Source organism: Muscardinus avellanarius (genome assembly GCF_963383645.1).
Source record: "Muscardinus avellanarius genome assembly, chromosome: 2".
Classification (NCBI taxonomy): Eukaryota; Metazoa; Chordata; class Mammalia; order Rodentia; family Gliridae; genus Muscardinus; species Muscardinus avellanarius.
In genome coordinates, this window is record NC_137787.1 from 73,329,904 (window position 1) to 73,357,713 (window position 27,810).

At 35.4% G+C, this 27,810-nt stretch overlaps 1 protein-coding gene across 1 annotated transcript; it reads right to left on the minus strand.

Moving 5' to 3' along the window:
* Window positions 1-283: 283 nt before the first annotated feature.
* On the minus strand, window positions 284-27,810 carry GCA (grancalcin; the record flags this gene model as incomplete). Its single annotated transcript, XM_080688827.1, has 8 exons — window positions 284-310; window positions 1,187-1,245; window positions 1,782-1,895; window positions 4,404-4,551; window positions 5,164-5,207; window positions 9,869-9,938; window positions 19,177-19,344; window positions 27,784-27,810. 8 exons carry the CDS (start codon window positions 27,808-27,810, stop codon window positions 284-286), a joined length of 657 nt encoding a protein of 218 aa, XP_080544953.1.

Below are 27,810 nucleotides of genomic sequence, written 5' to 3' on the forward strand. Positions count from 1 at the left end.
AGGCTGAGAAATTTTGACACCAATTAATCATATATAAATTATCTATGACAGTATGCAAATATTGTAAAGTGATTACTTTTCCAAAAGTTAATAATATCACACATTTAAAAAAGCATATCTTTTATTGCTTATAACTGTGCATTAAAGTAAAAATACATAGAAAGTGAAGAGACTTAATATGTAGAAACATAAAAAGCCTCAAAAGTTTTAATTTAAAACTAAGTTTCATTTTTTATAAGCAAAAGAATTCACAGTAGTTCTTCATTTTTCGAATATGAGGTATTCAAATTGCCATGGTGCCCTGCAAAAACTAATAATTAAAATTATCATCTAGTACCAATAAAATGATTTCAATTGTTTTCAATTAAATACATACTATAAAAGCTTTTTCATTACAGAGTAAACTAAGGCTTGCAATTCAAGCCAGTATATAGTAGTAAGATATTTAATCCTATGATTTCCATTAGTAACTGTAATAAAACAAAAGCCTTTAAAACATTAAAACAAGCCAAGCGTGGTGACTCACGCTTGTAATCCCTGCGCTTGGGAGGCGGAGACAGGAGGATCGCATAGGTTCGAAGCCAGCTGCTCTGGTTTAAGAGACCCTGTTTCCAAAAAAAATATACAAAAATAGGTCTGGGAGTGTAGCCCAGAGGTAGTAGGTCTTCCAGGAATCCCAGTACCACCAAAATTAAATAAATTAATAAATAAAATACAAATTAAAAAATTTTTTAAAAACATTAAAACACTAAAACATCACTTTCCCTTAGTTTTAGTTAAAAACAATAACAGATCATGTTAACAGTGATCATTTAAAATGAGAAATAAACACCTTTTTAATTTGTCATAGATTAAGATATCCTATCTCTATGACAACAAGGATAAAAATGCAAATGACTCTTTATAAAAATATTGGTTGTTTGTACCCTTACAGATGATTTGAAAGATAAACTGCAAAAACTTTCCAACATTTAAAAAAGTATATTCAGCTTTGATACAGAGAAATATTAGTATTTGTATCAATATTGAATCTCCTATTTATACTGTATTGAAAACCCGTAAGAAACAATATGATCTTTAAGAAATTATTTCCAGTATTTCTACCCTGGATCATTTAAATATTTAGTTAACTAAGAGCACACTTAGAACACAATATAAATACTGAAGCGTTAAACAGGATACTCACATCCTCATAAAGAAAATTCACAAACCCTTGTTGCAAGTGGTCTCTTCGCCTAAAAAAATCTTAAAACAAAGAAATTATTTTTAAAAATTATAATTTAAGATCTATATCTCAAATACTTAATGTCTCCAAGTCAAAGGCTTAATAATTTCAAAATATTCAGTTAAATCTTAAGTAATTTAATATATCAGGCAATTGAGATATAAAGGAATCTTTCCAAACCTGAGAGCTATAACAATTTTTTATTTATGTCAATAAATTTTAAAATCTTATCCAGGCGTGGTGATACACGCTTGTAATCCTAGTACTTGGGAGGCTGAGACAGTAGGATCAAAGATTCGCAGCCAGTCTCACCTACTTTTGTAACCTAGTGAGACCCTGTTTCAAAATAAAGAATGAAAAATAGGCCGGAGGGTGTAGCTCAGAGATAGAATGCTCCTGGGTTCAGTCCCCAGTACTGCTAAAAAAAAAAAAAAAAAAAAAAAATTATTAAATCTTAACTGTCTTATGAAATTAAATTATTAATTAAAAGGGGGAAAACATGTTGGTATATGGAAATAGCTACATAAAGTTCAACCAATTTTTAAATGGCCAATACCTGTCAATGCTCGAAGTTTCACACAGCAAGCAACATAATCATCAAAGAAAATCCTGCCGTTCTTACTATAACGTTTAACAATAGCAGCTAGTGTTTGAGGACTCAACCTATAACCTAATAAAAGAGATTGATAAATTAAAACTTCTAAGATTAAATACCATAAGAACACTGCAGCATTGCTTTTCCATGAGTAAATTATTAAAACAGATTAACTGCCACAAAATATATATTAGAAATAAAGCACACTAATATGAAAAAATAATCAAAGGCTTCATTATTAACACTCTTAAGGGGTACATGAATATCACACTTCTTCGTTAAGTCAAAGCTAAGAAAAAGAAAAAAATTATCTTCTCGTGTATTTGAGATGTATTTTGATTCTGAAATTATGTCTAGCTGTATTTCATAGATTCAACCCTAAATATTTTAATTCTGTAACATTTTATAGTTCTCAAAAAATATCAAAGCACACCAGGCATGGTGGGGCAGGCCTATAATCCCAGCTACTCAGGATGCTGAGGTAGGTGGATCACAAGTTCCAGACCAGCCTGGGGAACTTAGGGAGACTCTGTCTTAAAACAAAACAAAACAAAACAAAACAAACAAAAAAACAAACACAGAGAGAGAGAGAGAGAGAGAGAGAGAGAGAGAGAGAGAGGGAGGGAGGGAGGGAGGGAGGGGGAGAGAGAGAGAGAGAGAGAGAGAGAGAGAGAGAGAGAGAGAGAGAGAGAGAAAGAAAGGGGCTGGAGATTATGTTAGTGGTAGAGATCTCACCCAGCATGTGCAAAGCCCTTGGTAATGAAAAATATTTCACTATTTGTTTGGTTTATTTTTCTAGTTCTGCAGTGCCCAAATTTTTTGGTTATGTACTCCTAACAACAAAAATTCTGATTATTCACTTCCAACATATGTATGTTGTTAGCTTTCAATTCTCCACATATACTATTGTTTAATTACTAACATTTTCAAGTAAACATGAAAGCTGAAATTTAAAAAGAATGAGATAAAAATAAATAGTAATATAAATTGATATATTCTATTTGCTATGACCCTATAGTGGTCCTACACATTTAACGAGATATGTACCACTTCCTAGCACTATTGTCCAGATAGTAATAATGAATAAATTTGGACAAATGATATCAATAAATTCAAAGGTAAAAACAAGTGCAAGAAGATGACATTCTATCTGTTGCTGCAATAAAATGCAACACAGGAAACTCGCTAAGACTAAAGTAAAATTATAAGTGGAAAAACAAATGTAGTTATATAGAAATGAATTCTGAGCTTCCTATTAGAGAGTTATGATCTGGGTTTGGTGCTGGTAAAATACCTGAATTTTTCCTGTAATATTCTTAGCAAAATAATTCAAATTATCCAAATAACCTTTCTCTTATATTCAACCACCTATTTCAACTCTTAAGAAGTTTTCTTTTTTACAAAAGATTGTATTAATTTTCCAACGCTATGCTGAACTAGATAACAATTTTAATCCATTAGGTACTAAGGCACTTAACTGTACTATGTTGATATTAGTACTGTCTCTACTAAGTTAAAATGTCATTTATAAAACTGAAAATAAAAATAAACACTAGTTTAAAAAAAGTTGTAATTTGAGGTAACCCATGTGCATTAAGTTCAGATTTTAATTTTCAAAAAGTTAATTTTCACACAGATTTTGCTTGGAAATAAGTCTAAATAAAACTTCAAAAACAAAAGCAATTAAGAAAGCTACATAAAACTGCATTAACTGCAAGTGAATTGAGTACCTTGTGTATTATCACTCTTTGAAAACAGACCAGGGAAGAACCTTAACTTATTGCAAGTAAAATAAAACTAGCAGAGTGTCGTGGCACATGCCCGTAATCCCAATACCTGAGAAGCTGAGACAGGAGGATCACAGGCTTGAGACCAGCCTCAACAATGTAGCAAAACTCTCAGCAATTTGGAGAGACTCTATTTCAAAATTAAAAAAAAAAAATAGGGTTTCAGATGTAGTTCAGAGGTAGGATGCCCCTGAATTAAATCCCCAGTACCAAAAAGGAAAAAAAAAAAAAAAAAAGAAAAAGAAAGATAAAGAAAAATCTGAAAATTCTAAAACAACGAAAAAATTTCTAAATATGATGTATGGTGAAAATAAAGTTAGATACATATTTTTAAAATATCCTAAATTACAATTTTCCCATTATCAGGTATTTTGATACTTTTTATGTGCTCTGCATTACATAAGTAAAGAAGGGGCGAAAACAAATTTACTGATTTAAAAAACAATCTAGACTCTAATACAGAGACCAATGACTAAGATGATAAGCCTTTGCTCCCGAATTAGAGACGCCAACACAATGCACATGGTGAGTACTAACAATTAAGGAAATAAATGTAAATATACTAAAATGAAATTCAGAATAAATGTCTGAAAGATCACCTTTTGAAAAAAAATAATTTAAAATAATTTTCTTAAGGTGGTAAGTCAGAAATTATGTATAGCCCTGAACCTAAAGGAATTAACCAAGTGCTGTGTGCATTACAATGTATAATAAAAGTGTAGTAATAAATATATGTAAATATATAATATATATACAAGATGAGCTGCACAGATCCTAAAGAATCTCACATTCTTACCCATAAGTGCAATGGCTTGGCTCAGTTCATGATGCTCGACTGTGCCACTTCGGTCTCGATCCACAGTCATGAAGTTCTGTTTCCATGCAGTAAGAACTGCCCACAGCTCCTTGAATTCACTAAATCCCATTTTTCCCGTGTAATCTCTCTGATAGTTTGGTTAACAAAAGTAAATTTTGGTGTCTGAGAGCAATTAAGTGACCCAACTGCAAATCACGGACTAAAATCAACATCTGCAAAGTTAGCCTAATACAGCAAATATGCAGATTTCTATATAAAAACGGAAATGTCTGGAATTCATACAGAACCTTAAAATATATTCTTAATTCAGCCGGGCATGGTGGCGCATGCTTGTAATCCCTGCACTTGGGAGGCGGAAACACGAGGATCATGCACGTTCGAAGCCAAGAGACCCTCTTTTCAAATAAAAATATAAAATAGGTCTGGGAGTGTAGCCCGGAGGTAGAAGGGCTTCCAGTGCCACCAAAAAAAATGTATATATATATATATATATATATATATATATATATGTAATATATATATTATATATATAGTATATAGTATATTTTATTTTACACAAACTTTATTATACACAAACTAAAATAAAGTCATGGTGTATTAGAAATATATATATATATATGTATATAAATATTCTTAACTCTAGTTCACTAGCTTATGGTCATTTACAACTAACAACAGGCTTAATATTTCAAAAGCAAAATTTCTATATTCTAGTCTTTTCTATTTCATTAAAGGATACATCCAACATGGCAATCATAATTCTGCAGGTTTCCAAACTGAAGGCTGTAAAACATATTCAGGATTTGAATAGGAGCCTGTTCAATTTTATCGATGTAGAATGATGACAATCTTTACTTCCAAAACATTTTAAAGTTGCCAAAAATACATAATCACCATAATTAACAAAATTTAATGAAATGTTAAGCATTTATAAAAGAGAAAAGACAGAAAAAAATACTGCCTTCAAATTAGCCGTATCTACTGAGGGGATTAAGGTAATAGAAAAAGCACTTGTAAAACAGCTGAAAATTGCAGTGTTGTAGGTATGAGAGGTGTGTCAATCAAGTGGCTTTGCCTGAGGCCTGGAGTGGAGAGGTTTCAGTCTCCACATCACACCTGATAAATGGGGGCTTAGGTGGAGTTAGACTGGTACTCAGAGATCACAAAACTTGAAGGAGCTAGAGGACATGTGAGGGAGAGGCAGTGCAGCACTTAGGAAAGGCAAACAAAGGCAGTGTGAAGCTCGTCAACACCACCATGAAAGGTTTAGACTAATTAAGGTCAATGAGGTATTTAAGAAGAAGAAAAACTCTAAAATTTCCATTTCAGGGACTTAAGTTTACAATAAATAGACCATAAAGTGAGATGATATTAAAGGTACTTAAATCATTTGGTGACTTAATTGCAATAGACCAAGTAAGAAAAGATGAACCTTTGAACTAAACCAACTGCTTTTTCTAGGGGGAGGGGAAAAGAAAAAAAGAAAAAAGGCAACACAAACTATAATAAAGTCATGGTATATTTCATGTTTGTAGTGCTGTAATTAACCCACAGGGTCAAATTTAATTTTTCTAATCCTTATCACCATTACACTCAACTAGTATGCTAACTTATCCTGAGAAGAATTATGTTAGCACAGTTCAGTAAAGCTTATGAAATTCTTACTAGCAATTTTTTAAAACAAATGAATAAGTAGATACATGATTTATAAATTATTTTATTTTATGATGCTTGATTTACATATTTTGAAAATTTTAAAAAACTATATCAATTTAATTTTAGACTCTCTAAGAAAATATTATAAAGCATTCCACAAGTAAAAAGAGACCACCTTCCTGGAACATTAAATATGTGTCAGTGTCAGAGTTCTTGATTACAGTATTTTAGGACTGACAACAGGTACTGAATAAGAATTCACTACGAATTAGGTGTTGTGACTTATGTGATTTCACATAAACAACTGTATAACAGTCTCAACTATGCAAATGAAAAAACTATATCCCTAAAATATTGTTTTTCAAGTTCATCAACCTAATAAGTGAAACCATCAGGATTGGAGCTTAATATTCTTTCATCTAAAAGTTACTGGGGGGGGGATGGGTTTACATGAGAAATTTCTAAAATGGTATTATATATTTTTGTCAAGTACATAATATATTTTACTTTAAAATTACTTGACATACATTCATGAAGTAGAGATCTGAATAGATGATCAAAAAGGGCAAAAATTGCCGGGCGTGGTGGCACACACTTGTAATCCCAGCATTAGGGAGGCTGAGACCGGAGGATCTCGGTTCGCAGACAGCCTCAGCTACTTATACTGAGGACCTCTGCAACCCAGTGAAACCCTGTTTCAAAGTAAAGAATACAAAATAGGGCAGGGGGTGTAGTTTGGAGGTAGAATGCCCCTGGGTTTCATCCCCAGAACCGCAAAAAAAAAAAAAAAAAGGCAAAATTCAATGGACAAGTTAGCACATCTTTGATCTCTAAATATAACTATATGAAGATGAAATGTTTTTCACCAAAAGTAGAGAGAGAAGACTTTCCTAATGAAAGTCGACAGATTGTCACTTCCTCTCTGCATCCCATTAGGATAGACCGCAAATTTATATATTTATTTTGGTACTGTGTTCTACCTCTGAGCTATACTCCCAGCCCTTTTTCTTTTGTTGTTTTGAAAAAGAGTCTCCCTAGATTGCTGAAAATCTGGCTAAGTTGTGGATATTGGTCTTGATCCTGCGATACTCCTGGCTCAGCTTCGCGAGTACTGAGATTATAGACATGCACCAACACGCCCAGTAGGAAATTTATTTTTAAAGGCATAAACCTTTTGATACAAGAAAATGAGAGAAAAAGAAATGGAAAAATTTTGCAAGTCAGAAAGTCAATGGATGTGAGTTAACTATGTTTATGCATAATGAGAGAAGCTGAGAAGCAACCTAGTTATTTCGAAATAGACTCCATGTGTCAAGAATCAGCAGTACTTCTGAAAAATGTGTGTGAAGGTGGAGATAAAAACAGAAGCACTGCATGCATGTCTATTTAAGAAGCATGAAAGCTCGTATATTCTCTTTGCCTCCATTTGGTTAGATGGTGGTCACACCTACTCTCACCCCAGCAGAACTCTACAGTTTTATTTTCTGGAGATGTCTCTGGACTGTAGGATACCAGGCACAGTAGAGATGAGCCACCTACTAAAACAAGGTAATTAAATAAACATTTCAAAAGACTTGAGAACCCTGTGTCTCATTTCCAGACAGAAGATGAACTGAAGAACTGTCCCCAAAGAAAATCCATAAAGATACTGATGCTTTAAGTTACACAAAAAAACTACCCAGTCCAAAATCCATGCACTGAAGCCCACAATTTAACACTAACCACTATGCCATGACTTATAGCTACATTTTAGCTAAATACCAGCAACAAAATATTAGGCATCTGAGAAAAGCTGTGAAGGCTAACTAACCAAATAAACAAACTGGAAGCATTAAAAACAATTTGGATGGAGGAAAAGTAATGAAGAAGAAAACAATTAAGCATATCAATAGTAGTAGAATAATAATAAAAACATCCCTTTGATGAAAAAAGAAGAGAATCTTTGGGCTGTTAAAATATGATGAAGAGCCAGGTACCATGATATATGTTTATAATCCCAGTACTTAGGAGGCTGAGACAGGAGGATGCCAGGTTCAAGGCCAGTATGTGGTCATTAAGTGAGACGCTGTTTCAAAATTTAAAAAAAGTTGTAGGAGTATAGCTTAGAGTATTAGCTTAGAACATTCCCTGGAGGTTCAACCCCCAGTACCACATGCATTAAAAAGAAAAAAGACAGCAGAAATGACTCAATAGAAGGTATAAATAAGAAAGCTGAGGCCAGGTGAACATCTGTAATTCCAGTACTTGAGACAGGAGAATTGCAGGTTCAAGGCCTGCCTCGGCAATTTAGTAAACCTCTCACCAACTTAGCAGGACCCTGTTTCAAAATAAAAGGGGTTGCAGTGTAGTTCTGAGGCAGAGTGCCCCTGGTTTCAATCCCTGGTACCAAAAAAGAATAGAAAGAATAGTTGAGGACATTTCACAAAAGGTAGAGAAAAACAGACCTAGTTCAAATAACAGGCATTACGGAAAGATAAAGTAGAGCAAATATTACTGAAAGAAATCTCACAAAACTAAAGTAAACACATCTCCAGATCAATCATATCCACTGAGTTCCCCAAACAAGACAACTCGGTGCATCACTCTGAAGTTTCTGAACACTAGGGATAGAGAGATCTCCCAAGCTTCCACAGAGAAAAAACAAATCACATGTGGGTGGGAAAGGGAAACAATGCAATGAGGGAAGCTGAAAACAAAAAAGGAGTACCTGTAAAATTCATCCTGAAAATTATCTATAACCTTGAACTCCACACCTGGCCAAACAATCCCTCCATTCTGAAGGTAGAATGAAAGCATTTTCAGATACATAGGGTCTCAAAAATTTACCTCCCATGTACTTTTTCACTAAGAAGCTACTTAGTGATAAATTTCATTGATGTAAGAGGTTGGCTTTAAAAAAAAATGATGGGACAACAATAGATGAACTACAGAGAGGAGTCTCTTGACAGGCCAAAGACAGCTCTGGAATGATGGGGAAAGACGGCCAGTAGGACAGGAACGGAGAACATAGAAAACAGCAAACTAGAAAGCTCTGATGAAAAAGTTGGAACACTCGAAAGTTGGTGAAGTTGGAACAGGGAAAGCAAAATGGGGTAAGACCAATGCACCAATGAAAGTTTAAAAAATTAAAAAATGAAAAGCAATCATACATTATCATAGGACATAGCTTTTAACAGTATGCACAAACTAAAAATAAGGTAAATACTGATTACTATCCAAATAAAAAAAAATATTACGTAACTTTACTTTGGAGGATGGAAGGATGGGAAGTGTTTTTATGAGTTCAGGAGTTAGTGACTTCAAGGTTAAAAAAAATTGAATTTTCTTAATTTCAAAATAATCAGCTAAAATGAGTTGAAAGACATCTCTTCTATGAGTGGCTAATGTTGAAAAGACAGAGGCCTACAACGAACAGCTTATTTTAGTAACTGAATCATTTGGTTAAACTATTTAATTCTTAAGTATATGTGCAACTGTTATTAAGTTTTCTGGTCAGGTATGGCGGTGCACGCTTGTAATCTCAGTACTTAGAGGGCTGAGAAAGGAAGATCACAGGTTCATGACCAACCTCAGCCACTTAGTAAGGCCCTCTGCAACTTAATGAGACCTTGTTTTATAATTAAAAAAAAAAAATAAGGCTAAGGATATAGCTCAGAGGTACAATGCCTGTGTGTTCCATCCCCAGTATCAATAAATGTTTTATAAATATATTTTACTTAGGAGTCATAAAAGTTAGAAAATGAATTTTCTATTCAAATTTCAACAAGAGCAGAAAGAAAAGATCTCACGAGAATAAGTTCCACTAATCCCAGACTGTGTCAAACACCTTTGAAGTTCTTCAGCGTCTACTTCACCATCCTGTTAAAAAAGAATAATCTTATTTAATGTAGTTGTATAAAAGCATATAAAATATCAATTGACTATATCAATCAAAAATTATACATTCATCAAAACATTATTAACAACTACAAAACTTGAGACAATTACTGACAGCAAAGACATAATAGAAAATGCAATGAATTATATTCTATACTGCTGAAATATAGTACACTAACTCCATTCTATAATCAAAATAATCTCTTATGAAAGTCATGGCACCTATTTATCTATTTAAAATATTTATCTAAGTATTTTAAAATGCTATACAAAAATAAAATGTCATTGGAAAGGTCTCAAAAACTTTCTCACTAATGTTGACTTTGGGAAGAAATTTTAGGACCAACAGTCCAAAAAAATAGGCACAGGTAAAAACTTAAATAAGACCTTGAAAATTTAGGAAATTAAAACACAACGGAAATTCTACCTAACAATAAAAACGCACAAAATTATGTCATTTGCAGGAAAATGGATGGACCTGGAGAACATTATTTTAAGTAAAATTAGCCAGTCACAGAAAGTGAAGGGTCGTATGTTTTCTCTCATATGTGGAAGTGAGGGAGTAACTGAGATACCAGAGGACTTCAAATAATGCAGGAGAAACTCCAGTGGAGACAGGAGGTGGTGTAGGGGAAGGGTAGGGGAAGGGAGACCAATGAGGGAATCACTTCACTGACATTATTTACATATGTGAGAATACCAATGCCAATCTCAGTGCCCTGTATGAGGAAGGTAGATGGGGAGGGGGCCAGGAGAATGCCCACCAAATGCTGTGTGCATACATGTCACTATCACCAGGAACTACATTATGATATGAGGCTATAATGCACCAATAAAAATAAAAAATATAAATAAAAAATAAATTTTTATCTAAAGAAAGCTTTATAGTGAAGCTTTTAATGGAAGGGAAAATATTTATCTTTTCCCTACTCATCACTACCACTAGCATAATTATTCAGCATCCCTGTACTTACTGTGTTGCTATTCTGTTTACTGTCTGAACATTTGTTTGAATTAATGGGAAATGAAGGTTTTTAAACACAAACAAGAAATTACAATATAAATGAACAAGTTGCATATTCTCATTAGGTTTCAGTACATAATTCTATTTTCTATACAAATACAGTGTAAAAAAATTCACTTGGAAACATCACATACATTGGAACAAATACAAAAGAACAGCTATAAGAAAAGATCAAGGGAGCAAATTTAAAATGTATGCTTCCTAAGAACCAAGAAACAAAAACACATTGATACATGACTTCTAAGAAGTATTATAAACATTCATATTCTAATATACCTTTGGCAATGAATCCTTAAAACCAGTTCCAGTACTTGTAGCAAGAATAAAAAATTACTCAGACACATTCTTCTTAATGGACCATTGTTATAGTATTTCCAGCTTACATTAACCAAGTGCTCTTTTCTCTATGGGAATCTTTTGGAATCTTTGCTAAATTGTAAATTGTATAGCTATCCAATTAATTATACTTTAAAAAAATCTGGTCATGTCTAGAGTATAAATTTTCCCTCCAATTATAGAAACTTGAGAAATACTTAGTGGCCCATTTTATTTAACCACCAATTACTACCTGTCTATTATAAGTATTGAAGCAATTGTTTCAAATCATTGTTAGAGTTCTAGATTAAAAAACAATGTTTTGGACAGAAATCAACAGTAAAACTAACCTTATTATGCCAGACGGCTGTTGCTATCAATACCACTTCAGTAAATGATCAACACAAACACCATGCTGTTGTTAATTACTGCATTCTAAATTTTATAAGACTATCTTACAAATTATTAAAACAGGGCAATAGCAGAAAATTACATTTTTATCTTTGATTTAAAAGTTGTCTTCCTTCAAGCACACTGAAATTAACAGTTATGTTTTTTTTTTTCTTTAACTCTTATTAAGTTGGAAAATGCTATTCAATTTGATGATTACATTAACAAGAATTACTCAGCCACCGGGATCCCCCTCCAATGTATAAAAACAATGCAATGTGCATACAGTACACACATAAAACTTTTAGGAAGAAATTGAATGAACTGAAAATAGAAACTAATCCAGTTAAAAGTAAGAGAAACATGCCCTGTGTGGTCTTATGATATTTCCTGTTCAAGTACCAGCCTCTTCTCCAACATTTCACATAAAAGTCGACCTAACCCACATGGGATATTGTATACCTTCAGACATAGAAGTAACCCGAAAGGATATGGAGGTCCTTCTGTAGTGAAGGAACACCATTTATAGAAAAAGATAACTTTAAAAAACTGCTGGTTAAAAAGATGTACAGATGAAGTTATTTTGAATTTGAGCTGAAAAACTTATTTTAGGATGTTCTCCTGTTCTCTCCTACTCTCTCCTCACTTCCCCCTTTTCTCTTTCTTTTCCTCCCCCTCATCTTTTACTGGGTATTGAACCCAGGGGAATTCTACCACTCAGCTATATCCTCAGCCCTTTTATTATTCATTTTGCAATAGAGTCTGGACTAAGTTATCATGTGCTGACCAGGAACTTTAATCTTCCTGTCTCAGCTCCCCAAGTACAAGTATGAGCCGTGGCACCTGACTTCTCTATCTCTTTATGTATGGAATAAAAACTTGGAAACGTAGCTATTTCCTGTTCCACAAAATAAAACAGATCTTTAAAGGGGCTCTTTCTTTTTTGGAACCTGGGATTGAACCCAGAGCGCCACACCTGCAAAGCAGGCGTTTTGCCATTTAGCTACATCCCAGCCCCTAAAAAAGAGTTTTAAATCCTACATTTCTACCTGCTCATTAATCTGCAATGGCCCATATGCCCCTCACCCAATGCTCTACATAGATACAACGTAGATTAAAAATAGCTTTTATATCTTGTACAATTCAGAAGTGAATGACTATTCTTCCTAAGAAAAACCAATATATTATCTTACCAGAGTTGATAATTAAATGCTATAAAACTTGGGAAATTGTTCATTAAATGCCTCAAAAAGTCCCAGGCAGTTAATGTTCTGACGTGTTTATCTCATTAATATTTATTTATTTATTTAAGAGATGAGGTCTCGCCATGTTGCTCAGGATGGTCTGAATATCTGGGATCAAGTAATCCTCCCATCTTGACCTCCAGAGTAGCTGGGAGTAAAAGTGCATACCACTTTGTTCAGCTGATTTTTTTTAAAAACCCTTTGCTCTATGAAACTTTTATAGTAAATATAAGTAAAGTCACTTAAATATAAAATTCTTTTCCTAATACTAAGTATTAAGTGTTTGACTTTATCTTTTACAAAGGAACAAACATACATGATAAATAAATTGGTCTGTATTTTAATATAGAAATGTAAAGTCATCATATGTGTTGAACAAACTTTAGAGACTTAAGCAGAGTCAGCATCAAGGTGTAACAAATGTGAGTAATGCAAGCAGGGCATCAGATCTTGTGTTTATTTGAAATTGAGTAAAAATGGCTACATTGTTTATCACTGAAGATTTTAATTTTGATTTTTATAGCCATATATCCAAAATCTTGATTTTGTTAATTTTTTGCTTTTCAGTTTATTTTCATACTTTTATTTTTTTTTTGGGGGGGGTATTAGGAATGAACCCAGGGACATTGTACTTCCAAGCTGTACCCTCAACCCTACTTTTTAGTCTTTTTTATTTTTGAAACAGTGTCTCACTGAGTTGAGAAGGGACTCATTAAGTAGCTGAGATTGGCTACGAACTATGATCCTCCGGTCTCAGGCTCCAGAATGCTGGGATTACAGGCATGCACCACCATGTCCAGCTTTATTTTTATTCTTTTATTGGTGAATTATAGTCTCACATCATAATGTAGTTCATTGTGATGGTGACACACATGCACACAGCACTTGGTGGGCTTTCCCCTGGCTCCCTTCCCACCTACCTTTCCCTTCTTAAGCAGGTGGCAGTAGGCAAAAGGCACATTTTCTAGTGAAATAATAAGAATTTTAGGTAAATAACAACCAGTTGCCATGGGTTAGGCTGATACGCAGCAATATTTTGAGATGATATTCAAATTCATGTTCTATTTGTTCTCAATCCAACTCTCCACTCATTTATTTATAAAGCAAGAGTACTGGTATCATCGCGACCCCCAAAGCACTGCAGTGTAAAAAAGCAAAAGTGGGTGCATCCTTAAGTTAAAGTTGGAATAAGTTGTATGTGGAAGTGTATGTGTGTATATGAGTATAAATGAAGGCAGAAAACAGAATTTCCTCATATCTCATATAAATTAATAATAAAACCATTACTGTTCAGAAAACACCATCACATAAACAACGCACAAACCTTTAAGTGGGTATGTCCGTTAATAAAATATCATTAATTATGAGGCCCAATCCATGAGAATGCAGATACAGATGCGAGTTTAGTAGTTAGATTATATAGCCAGAATGCCCAAATCTGATGTTTCACCTCATCCCTTAAAGCTAAGCAGAAATCAATATAGGAAAGAATACGGTCTAAATATTTACACAAGAAAATCTAAAAACGTGAAACATGTAAATGATGACTAGAACATTTCTAGTACCTAGGAGATAGGTAAGGGGAAAGGATAAAGGACTGTCCCAATGAAGTTTACTTAAAAGCCAAATTTAAAGAAAGTATCAAATATTACAAATATAAAAATTATTACCAATAATTATTCTGAAATAATTCACATGAAAAAAATCTCAATTATATACATCCAGTTTATATTTAAATGCGTAATTTTATAAAATAGATTCATTTCATAGGCAAGAGACATACCCGACTTATTACCAACATTATAACACTTTGAAAGTTTCTTACAAATAACATCTGTATAATGAATTAACAGGACTGCATTCAGCTGCAAACAACAGAAAATGTTATTAAAGTGGCTTAAACAATAAAGACATCATGTTTTATAAAAAGAAGTGTTGGGCTAGGAAGAACAGGGCTTTGGGGCAACTTAATGATACCATTAATCTCTACATTTCCCACATTCTCCATTTATAATCTTTTATCTCCAGCTTTTTGCCCCAAGGTCACAAGATGGCTACTTATAAGGATCTAAATTTATTTTTAGATGAAGTGTTAATTAGTTATTTCAGGATAGTGAAGAACATAATCTTTCCCCATTGATGTAAAGTGCTCCTTCACCATTCACTGAATTGAGAAATAAGTTTCTAGATATCTTGCTCTTTTGTACTATATTTTTTTACTTTTAAACATAAATTGACTTATCACAATTATTATATAGTCACTGCCATAGAATAGGTTCCAGGTACCAACAGACCACATATATGGTGGGAGTACCATAAGATTATACTGGAACTGAAAACCCCCTATCACTTAATGCAATGGTTTGGATGAGAGTCCCTAAAGGTCAATGTGTTAAGGCTTGGTACCCAGGAGCACTCCTGAAAGGTGGTAACAGTCTTTTGTAGATGTAGCTTAGTGGGAAGACATTGGGTCACTGAGGATGTACCCTCAAAGGTGACTGTGGGGCTCTGGTCTCATCCTCTCTTTGCTTCTCGCTGGTGAGGTGAATGGTTTCCTTTTTCATGCAAGTCCCCTCATGATGTGCTGCCCTGGCCAATGGCCCAAAATGATGTGGCTACCTAATCCTAGACTGGAACCTACAGAACTATGGAACCAAATAAACATTTTATCTATAAATTAATTGCTCAGGAATTTCATTACACTAACAAAAAGCTGACTAATACATCTAGTGTTGTCCCAGATGGTATAATGTCATAGTGTAATCCCTAGCTCACATGTCCGTGATGATGCTGATAGTATTAAAAAAAAACCTACTGTGCTGTCAGTTGAATGAAAATACGGTGTATACAAAGGTCTGTATATCTGATAGTGAAAATAAATGACTAAGTTTCTAGTTTATTTATTTATTTATTTATTTATTGGTGGTACTGGGGTTACTGGAAACCCTTCTACTCTAGGCTACACTCCCAGACCTATTTTATATTTTTATTTGGAAACAGGGTCTCTTAAACCAGCACAGATGGCTTCAAACCTGCGTGATCCTTCTGTCTCTGCCTCCCAAGCGCGGGGATTACAAGCGTGCGCCACCATGCCCAGCTGTATTATATCTTTTAATCATTACTTTAGAATATGCTTCTTATATAGTAAAATATTCACTGTAAAACAGTATGCTGTATTGTACTGGCAGAAGCCTCATACATCTTATCTTTACTGTCTCTTGATTGCATCCAAAGGCCATACAAAGATTGACTTATATCATCTAAATTTCTCTAAGTACATTCTATGTACAAAGATGAACCATGCCCCAGTCATTAAGCAAGGTACAACTATGGTTGGAATTTTATGATTTATTATATCTTAACAGTATTATATACTATTTTATTATTACTTAGTATTCTCAGTGACACAATCTTCCAGTTAAACTTTATAATCACTTTGGCAAATGCCATAAACAAAAAGAAAAAAATACTTGAAAAACTGATTCAATTAATATTTGGAAGAAACTGCTATTATATTATTATTGTGTCTCAGGAGAGAAAAAGTGCCTTGGTTTTCTTCTGGGCTTACATCTCAACAAACAGAGATGATTTCTGATACTAGTATGTGGATATTTCACCCCACTAAGTAATGCATTCTACAATCCAGCAGACACTAGGTGGATTGTCTTGTTATCCAATTTAATTCTGATGCTAGTTACCTAGAAATAGCACCTTTTCCCACAGGTCGAATGTTCAATCCACAAGCCTGTCTCCATTTCAGACCCAGTCACAAGTCCAGGCCTCCAGAATTTCTGACTTACTGGCTACAAACTAGAGTTCCCATAGTGTCCTCATCATATTTGATTATTTGCTAGATTAATTCACAAAAATTAAATAAAAACTATATTTATATAATATAATCTTTTTCTGTGTGTGAAGGATAATCTTTTTCTGTGTGTGGTACTGGGGATGAAACCCAGGGGAATAATACTATGTCTGAGCTATACCCCCGGCCCTATTTTTTATTTTTGAAACAAGGTCTCACTATGTTGCAGAGTGTCTCACTAAGTTTCTGAGGCTATCCAAGAAATGGGGATCCTCCTGTCTCAGCCTCCCAAGCACTGGGATTACAAATATGTGCCACCATACCTGGCTTATAAAGGATATTCTAATAGAGTCAAATAAGCATTGAGATGAAGTGATACACAGAGCATGATCTGGGAGGGTCCTGCGCCCAGAAGCTTCTGTCCCGTGGTGTTGGTGCACCACCCTCTTGGCAAAGGGTGCACTCTAATACACCTGTGAGCCTCCACCCATCCAATTGTCCAGCAGCTCCTGAACCCTGTCCTTTTGGGTTTGGAAGTAGACTTCATGGAACAGGCATGATTGCTAAGAGATTTGTGCAGGCACCAAGCCTGTCTATCCAGATTCTTCCCAGCCTCTCTGTGCAGTTCTCCTTCCTCCAGGGTTAGGAGTAGGACTCCTTTGGGATAAGCGTCTTATGACACACTGTCAACAAGGTAACATGGTGTCAGAAAATTCTTTATGGTCATCCAAGGGCAGGGGAAGATTAAAGTTTCTATGATCTACCTTAGGGAAGAGAGAAATTCTAGTGCCTCTGTCTTGCCTTGAGAATGGAATTATGAGCCAGGAACCATGGACACAAATATTTATATATCACTGTATTCTTTTTAGTATTGAATATTTATTCAATACCACTTTTTGCCAAATCAAGCAATAATTGATATAACTGGGTATAAGACACATTACACTTATTTAATTTCAATTAGAATTTCACAAAATAATGAAGCTAAGATTACTTTAAAAAGAATAAATTCTGGAACAATAAATAGTATAGTAGAAGTAAATGAAAAAATTTTACCTGACCACAAAATAACATATTGTCACTAAAATTTCACACACAGAGTTCATGTACTTAAATTGTCAGGTTCATATTTCCTACTTGTCATAATAAAAACATTCTTTTAAATATATGTTCTAGCCGGGCGTGGTGGCGCATGCTTGTAATCCCCACGCTTGGAAGGCGGAGACAGGAGGATTGCGCAGATTCTTAAGAGACCCTGTTTCCAAACAAAAAGTATAAAATAGGTCTGGGAGTGTAGACTGGAGGTAGAAGGGTTTCCAGGAATCCCAGTACCACCAAAAACAAAATAAAAATAATAAACAAATAAATATATGTTCTAGGCTGGAATGGTAGTGCATGCCTGTAATCCCAGCACCTTGAAAGGCTGAGGCAGGAGGATTAAAAGTTCAAACCAGCCTCAGAAACTTAGTGAGATGTCCAGCAACCAGACCTTATTTTAAAACAAAACAAAACAAAAAAAAATGGCTGGGGTGTAGCTTATAAGTATAAAGTCCCGTGGTTCAGTCCCCACAATAAATAAATAAATAAATAAATAAATAAATAAATAAATAAATAAATGGGACTGATTCTCAAGTTATAAACACTATCATTGGACTATGCACTAATTGTTCTAAAAGTCTCTTACATCTCCTCAAATGCCTAATACTCATTTTTACTTGCTATAAAAGGATGCCAGTCTAAGTGTGCTTCGCATTGAATTATCAATCATCTCTCAAGGAGAGTAAGATGTTTTTCATGTCAAACATAATTTGAAGGAATTAAAAATATTAAATGATATATAACAAGATAATTTAAAATAATATAACCTATAAGTATTATAATAGTTAAGTTTTGATGAAGTGCTTAGCTACTAGTAAGAAGAGCCCTTTGTCAAAAATATCAACAATAGAAGTTTCTTAGTCTGTTTTTTGTTGCTGCAAGTAAATACCTAAGGCTAAGTAATTTATAGAGAAAAAAAGGTTTACTCTGGCTCATGTCTCTGAAAGTTAGGAAGGCACTGGCATCCTATCGGCTTCTGTTGAGGACCACGTGCTGCTCCAGGCATTGCCGAAAAACAAAAGAAGCAAATATGAGTGTGAAGAAGAGAGGCACTTGTGTGAAATAGAAAGTATAGAGATGCCGATCTCATTTTGAAACAGAAAAAAACGAATACCATAACCAACCAGTTCCTTCTGGAATCAGATTCATTCTTTTATGAGTGTGCAGCCCTCATAACCCATAACCTCTAAAAGGCTCCTTTACCTCTCAATACCATGACATTGGCAATTAAACTTCAACATGAGCATTAGTGGGGACAAACTACATCAAATCATAGTATTTAGAGAAGTCATAGGTTTCCTTAAAGTCAATGAACAATTGTGTGCAATAATTTTAGCATCTCACCTGTCCAGCAATGGCAGTAAAGTAGGTCCACATGTGGTCGTCATTTGAAGAACAGCTGTTTGGATATGCTGGGTACCCACAGAAACTACCAGGGAACATGTGTGGACCAGCTCCTGGCACTGGATGTCCCATTTGCATTCCTGGTATGGGGCCATTAAAATTTCCAGACTATCAGAGTAAAAGAGGAGAAAGTAAATGATACAAAAGTTATCTACTAAAGTTGGTATAAAAGAAAATGTGTACTGGAAGTTCACTGGAAAGTAGAAATATACTGACAAAAGCTTCTAAGAATAATGGTCCCAAAAGCTTTAACGACAAAATTCTAGGTACCCTACATTAAGAAATAGTTTATTAACATTTGTAATCTAGCATTAAAAGAATTATAAATTAAAAAGCAAATGTCTCTAGCCTCAAAGAACTTAATTCAACATAAGATCATAATTATAATTTTTAAAAGTATTTACATTAGTCATCACTGAAATTATCAAAAACATATAAAATATATATGCTTTTACCTATAGTAAAATTAGAAATTATGCCTAAAAATATATACTTAGGAGAGTATATGTTCAATATAGTGAAACTGTGACCTAATTATAGAAAATTGTTTAGAGCTGACTCTCTCCACAATAGATTGATGATGATGATGATGATGATGAAGAAGAAGAAGAAACAGGGTCTATTAAGCCAGCGAGGCTGGCTTCGAACTTGCAAGATTTTCCTGTCTCTGTCTCCCAAACACAGGAATTACAAGCATGCACCATGCACCACCACGCCTGGCAAAAGATTTATTTTTAGCCGGGCGTGGTGGTGCACGCTTGTAATCCCCGTGCTTGGGAGGCAGACACAGGAGGATCGTGCAGGTTCCAAGCCAGACCCGTGCGCTAGCTTCGGAGACCCTGTTTCCAAATAAAAATGTAAAAATAGGTCTGGGAGTGTAGCCTGGAGGTAGAAGGGCTTCCAGGAACCCCAGTACCACCAAAAAAAAAAAAAAAAAAGATTTATTTTTAAAAAAAGAAAATGGTGAGAAAAATTCAATAGTGATAATTCAGTTCTACTAAAAATAAGAGAAATATCAATCATTTAAATAATAATAGTAATAGTAATATGCATCTAAGGTTTACTGATGTCCTAAGAATTATTCTAAGTACTTCACATCTATTATGTTATTTAGTTTCCACAACTCTATGAGATATGAAAGTACTATGCTCCTTTTGTAGTTGGGGATCTGAAACTTGAAGCTTTCCTGAATCCGTCAAGGTCAAATATCTAGTAAGTAGAACATGCATCCGACTATAGACAGTCTGACCTCAGAGGCTGTACATATATTAGTTTCTTCTGGCTATGCCTATGTGTTCTCTCCTTTTTCTTTTCACTTTGAGATTCCATATATATTTATTTTAATACTTTAAAAAAGTACTTTGCTCAGCATTTTAATGAGTCTAGAAGAGGAAGAGGTAAGAAAGCTGTTCATTCTTCTGTTTTGAATGAAATTCTTAACCTGAGTCCCTGAGGGGTGAGCAGAGGTTGACAGAAGGCAGAAGGAGAAAAGAATTATATGTATGAATGAGAGAAGAAAGAAACACTTAATGTAGGAGGTTACATGCATTTTGAATAGCTGCAGCCTGGGATGTGGTGATGGCAAAGATGTGGAGAAAGTACAGGAGCTCTAGGCAGTGCCCTCAAGGTGCTGCGCAGAAACTAGATGGTGAGGCAACAACATACAGGCAAAGAAAAACTAAACACTAAAAATATGTTCAATTAAAACCAGAACTAATGTCTGAAAAGACAAAGAGAGACTGACCTGCTGAGGACATAAACATTTCAGGAACAAAAAACAGCGAGCCTAGTGTGGTGGAACACCTATAATCCCAGTATGCGAGAGGCTGAGACAGGAGGATCGCAGGTTTGAAGCCAGCGTCAGCAACTTAGTGAAATTCCCAGCAACTTAGCTAGATCCTATTTCAAAAATAAAATAGCCGGGCGTGGTGGCGCACGCTTGTAATCCCTGTGCTTGGGAGGCAGAGACAGGAGGATCGCGCAGGTTTGAAGCCAGCCGCGCGCGTTGGCTTAGGAGACCCTGTTTCCAAATAAAAATGTAAAAAATAGGTCTGGGAGTGTAGCCTGGAGGTAGAAGGGCTTCCAGGAACCCCAGTACCACCAAAATAAATAAATAAATAAATAAATAAATAAATAAATAAATAAATAAAATATAGCTGGGGTATATCACAGAGGTAGAAGGCCCCCGAGTTCCATCCACAGTACATACACACATACATACATAAACGGACAGAAGGGGTATAAGTCTGAGGACATAGAGTGTCCCTGGGATCAACTCTGTCCCCAAAGAATGAAGGTGGATATATAACCACAAATAAAACTTGAAAGAAATATATTTTAATATGTAAACAAATATCCATAGAAACAAATGCTGTGAATATCTTTATACCAATATATTTAAAAGTAGCAGATGAAATAAGACTTATGATTATATAAATTACAAAATCTGACTCAAGAAAAAACAAAAATAAACCTTATTTTTAATAGTGACATGTTAAGATCATTTGATGCACCCTAACACTGAAAATAAAAAGTTCCATAAACTATTATTTTTGAATCACCATAAGAGTGCTAGAGAATATCAAGTTAAGTGAAATCACTGGCCAGTCTCAGGAACTCAAGGGTCATAGGTTTTCTCTAATAGGTGGAAGCTAGAGAGAATGTAGGAAAAACAAGGAACTTTAGGTAAGTGTAGAAGGAGAATAGAGAAAGGTGGAAGGGGGATGGAAGAGGGAAGTGGGGAGAGGAAAATGGAGCCATGAGAAAGGAAACAGTTCAAATAATGTTTTGGCAATATGCAATGTTATTATTATCGCTTTCCCTAACACGAACCAGATAGGGAGGGAAGTGGATTGGGATGGGTCAGGGAAACATACCAAGTGTTGTGGGTTCAATATGATGCAAACATAAATGTTTACTATGGCATTCAATTTCATATAAATCACATGTAAATGTGATGCAAATATAAATGTTACTATGACAAATAATTGCAATGCAGAAATAAAAGTATATATTTAGCCAGGTGTGGTGGCGTACGCTTGTAATTCCAGTACTTGGGAGGCTGACTCAGCTACTTAGGTAGGCCCTTTGCAAATTAGTGAGACCCTGTTTCAAAATAAAAAATAAAAAATAGGGCTGGAGGGTGTAGCTCAGAGGTAGAATGCCCCTGGGTTCCATCCCCAGTACTGCAAAATAAAAATAATAATAATAATAATACTTTACTTAAAGAGTACTAACAAGGTGAAAGTTCCTGGTGCAGTATCTGGGGAAAAGTCTCAAACCAGGGATAAAAGGATTTGCAAAATTCTTAAAGTAACTCTGGCTATGAAAGCATGTGGCGGTAACAAACACCTAGTCTTTTTACGGAAACTTAAAGGGTTATTGGAAAGCTTCTTCTCCTAAAGCTTCATGAAAAGAAGAAAAACTGAAAAGTGAAGTGTTTTGTTGTCATTGCTGTTTGCATGTTTGTTTTGTGGTACTGGGGATGAAATCCAGGAGCACTCTACCTCTGAGCTGCACCCTCAGCCCTAATTTTTATTCTTTACTTTGAAATAGGGTCTCACTGAGTTGCAAAGGGCCTCACTAGGTAGCTGAGGCTGTCCAGAGTGCTGGGATTACAAGCCAGTGCCACCATGCCCAGCTATTGTTAAATTTATTTATTATTATTATTATTATTATTATTATTATTATTATTATTATTATTATTATTTTGGTGGTACTGGGGTTCCTGGAAGCCCTTCTACCTCCAGGGTACACTCCCAGATCTATTTTATATTTTTATTTGGAAACAGGGTCTCTTAAGCCAGCGTGACTTGCTTTAAACCTGTGTGATCCTCCTGTCTCCACCTCCCAAGCGCGGGAATTACAAGTGTGCACCACCACACCTGGCAATTGTTGTTAATTTTAAATGAAGAAAAAAAAAGTCTGGCCATGCTCTCACCACTGCAACATTCTTCTTTGAAGGATGAAAATGTCTTGTTTTATAAACAAAGTCAGGCATGTATATTATATCAGGAATCTGTCCTTAAGAATAACCTTCTAACCAACTTCCCTTTTCAATTTGCAGCACTAACTTTCCCAACTCTAACAATTTGAGAATCGAGTATTCAGATAGTGTGGCTGAAAATTATTTGTCATTCCTTTCATCCCAAAGTTGGAGTCTCCCCCAAATCTGCACTGGGCCTGTTTCAGCTTCATCTGGTAGAATATGGTAAAAACCACCATGTCAGCTTAGGGCTTATGTCCTCAGAGGGACTGGCAGCCTGTTTTCTCCGAGAGAAAACATGGCCACAGAGTTCTGAAGGAGCCAGAGAGCCAGGTGGGAGGTATCAAATGTAGGAGGATATTCCCCAAAAATAGTTTATATAATTTCATCTTTGCACCGGGCGTGCTGGCACAGGCTTATAATCCCCGCACTTGGGAGGCTGAGACAGGAGGATCGCACCGGTTTGAAGCCAGCCTCAGCTACCTAGTGAGGCTCTCAGCAACTTAGTGAGACCCTGTTTCCAAATAAAATAGTAAATAGGTCTAGGAGTATAGCCCAGAGATAGAAAGCCCCTGGGTTCCACTCCCAGTACCACCAAAAAAAAAAAAAAAAAAAAAAATCATCTTTCCAGGATGTCTTCTTGATCGCTTTATCTGACTCAAATCTGCCATGAGAGCATCAGTTACCATCTGGTAAAGTGATGGAAGCAAAGTGTAAACTGTGGCAGCTACTTCAGTTTCATGCAGTTTTGCATGTTTGTGGATCTTTAGCATTATCTTTGGTCCTTAGTTTTCTTCCCAGAAATTTACTTGTCCATTTTGTTAGGGTTACCTTAGTTAAAAGAGCATATAATCGATAACCTCAAAGAACTCTGCCCATACAAATTCAGCATATAAGTTACTGTGCGCTGAAAGAAAACAAGAGGTCAATGTACAGACACCACCTCATTCAACGGGTATCACTACCACATGTTAGTGTTCTTTAAACACTTTGCCTTCCTTTCCCTAAACAAATTCTGATAAAGCATATACCTTTTTCCCACGTTTTAAGTTCACGTATGAAGTTTTTATTGTGAGTTTAAATAGTAATAATGATATTGTCATTTACAAATAAACGTTTACATAACTTAACTCTTTGGAATGGATCCTTTCTTATCTATGAGCTATAATGAACAAATATATGTTCCCATTCACTTTTTCAAATCATGAATTATTCTTCTGCAACATTTATAAGCTGTACTAGTATTGGGAATGGCTTAGGAAGATTTGAAAAAGCTCTTATTATTAATAGATATATTTCAGAAATAATTGTGTCAAAATGACAGACCTGGAGAGAGAAAGGTTTGGCCTTTGGTCAGGAAGCAAACAGCTACTGGAACTTAGATTGACTTAGCTAAAAGTAATTAGCAAGTCAATAGGACAGGAGAGCTGCGGTTTACTCTTTCTAAAGACATATCTTTATGATAGTCTAGCAGGGGGTTGATTTATAATAGCAGGGGTTTGACCTTCGCCATTCATGAAAGGAGATATCTTGCCACACCTTGCTGGGGGAGGTATCTAGCAGTATGTGAACAAGATGGAGGTCATGCATATAAAAAGTCCGGTCCACGTGCTGTATCTTTGGGTGGTGAATTGGCTTGGATCCCCCCCCCCCATGCCATTCTGGCATGGGGCTGTAACTATCTTCTGTATTTCTATCTTTTTAATAAACTTCTTTAAATCTTCAGCAAGAGTCTGGCCTAAAGTGTATTGACCCTTAGCTCATGACAAAAACTGGGGTTTTTCTGTTTTTGGTTGTTTGGGGTTTTGTTGTGGTTTGAGGGAAATTGTGTCTGGGACCCTAACAGAAGTCCCCAGGAACAGTTTCTCCAAAACCATAACATTCCCAAACTGCAGCCATCTCCCACCGTAACATAAACTTTGCACTTTTCCTTTTTAAACTTGTTTATTCCATGTCTTCCATAAAGATTTCATCTGTGTAAGTTTTTCATACTTAAAATTTATTTTATGCCTGAAAATAATATAAAACTATCACAGTTACAATAAAAATATGTATGTAAATTAAAATTCAATGTTTTGTTTTAATTCTTGTGACCAAAATAAGAAAAAAAAATGAATAGTTCCTTTAGATTGAGTTATAAATGTTATTACTATACAATTAGTAAGATGAAAACAATTTTGATAAACAATTATTAAATACGTAAAAATTTATTAGAAATGCATCTGAAAAGATAAATCATGCACCTGATTAGATAAAAATATATTATCAAAATAAATCTAGCAGCTAACATTTTATAATTTTTAAATATTAAAACAATAAGGTATCGACTAACTATAATTAACATGATTTAATTATGTTATTATTAATTTATGTTACATAATATTAACATAACAACTTTAACCATCTCACTAATATGTTTCAATTAAAAATATCATGCAACCGGGTGTGGTGGCACACGCTTGTAATTCCCACGCTTGGGAAGTGGAGATAGGAGGATCACGCAGGTTTGAAGCCGGCCATGCTGGCTTCAGAGACCCTGTTTCCAAATAAAAATATAAAAATAGGTCTGAAGTATAGCCTGGAGGTAGAAGGGTTTCCAGGAACCCCAGTACCCGCCCCCCAAAAAATGCAATTTATCCCTGGATTTTTCCATTCTACTTAAAGGCTCAGTTTCTCTAATATGTATTGATTGTATTATTTAGCATACTTTCCTTTCCAGCTACTAAAAATGACTATAAGAATAGCTGAGAAGAGATGCTTATGTTTGAGTAAGTGGGAAAAGGATTCAAAATGTTCAAAATACATTCAGATGCTTCCTTCCATTAAATAAAAGCACTCTTTTACAAGAGTGGAGGGTTAAAGTGTAAATTCTTTCAGTGAAAATTTATTTTTCTTGCTGTTTGTAATGGCACATGCTTGTAATTTCAGTACTTGCGAGGCAGAGACAGGATGATCCCAGGTTCCATGTTCGTGGCCAGCCTCAGCTACTTAGTGAAGCCCGGGCCCCATGCAACTTAGTGAGACCTTGTTTTATTTCTTTTATTTTCTTATCTTTTTTGGTGGTACTGGGGATGGAACCCAGAGGCTTTCTACCTCTGAGCTATACTCCCAGACCTATTTTATATTTTATTGGAAACAGGGTCTCACTAAGTTGCGGAGACCTCACTAAGTAGCTGAGGCTGGCTTCGAACCTGTGCGATCCTCCTGTCTCCCAAGCGTGGGGATTACAAGCTTGTGCCACCACGCCCTGAGTAAGACCTTTTTAAAAATAAATAATAAAAAAATGGGGCTGAGGTTGTAGCTCGGAGGTAGAATGCCACTGGGTTCAATCCCCAGTATCACACACAGAAAAACTATTAACACTCTACCACATATATTAAATCAGAACATTCACATAGTTTTAAATAAAACCACCACATACCCAACTGGAAACTTTAATTTAATGAAAATATATAGAAGGTTTATTATGTAGAAGTATGTATGTAGGAAATATGTAGAAGGCTTATGCATATGTAGAAATATGTATGTAGAAAATACGTAGGTTCATTTTTATGCTCTCTTGACTAATCTTTGAAGGAAACTTTCCTTCACACCTTAAACTTCCTTTGTAAATTCAAGGATTAATGAGGGGTAGGCATTGGAATATGGAAGCTGCCACAGGAAATATTGGCATGTTTTCAAACAAATCAATTTTAATACAAGTTTGAGTCTAAGTTGTGGGATAGATAACCAATAGCAGAAGTAACTCATTTGAAGACACTTACTATACATAAATTTCAACTCCTTTATAAAATTAACAAGGCATAAAAGTTCCCTTTTTAGGTAAAAGCAAATTAACATAAATATAGAAAATACTTAGTCTTCTGTCCACACCCCAGCTAATCAACTCACATCTTGTAAACAAAAATTGTACTCAGGGCACTTTGAAAATCATTGATATAAATACTGAAGGTTTAGATTCTTTCCCCAAAGGCAGGAACTAGCCATAGACTACTGTAATTACAACTTCTTTCAACAGCTATGTAGGATCAACAGCTAAATAAGAAAGAGTACTCTTCCTAACTCCAAAAATATAGGCTAGAAAAACGGAATGCACTTGGAATAGAAAAGAATAGGGGGCATTTAAAGTGCATCTTAATTTACTCATAAGCAACCTAAAAAAAAAAAAAAAACAGAAGTGGTCAAAAATATTTCGAAAGAGGATTTTTAGCAAAACTGTGTGGGACTAGCGGTGAGCCCTAACCGATTACTGCAAAAGAGAAGAGTGTTTTGTTCCTTCATTCCGAGAAGGAAATTTCAGAACCCAAACACACACACACACACACCCTCCCCCCTCCCCCGCCCCGGGGCACAAGGAGGATGCTTCTCCGGCCCGGGAGCACCTGCGGCTCCAGCAGCCAGCACCCGCAGTCCCAGCCCCAGCACCGCGCAGCCGCGCTCTCCAGGTACGCGCCGCCAGACGCCGGACGCTGGACGCCGGGCGACTCACACCCGGGTACCACCTATAGGGACGCCGCGCCCGGCGGGCGAGAGCCGAGCCGCCCCAAGTGGCCAGGACTCACCCCTCCTCCGCATCCAGGGTAGGCCAT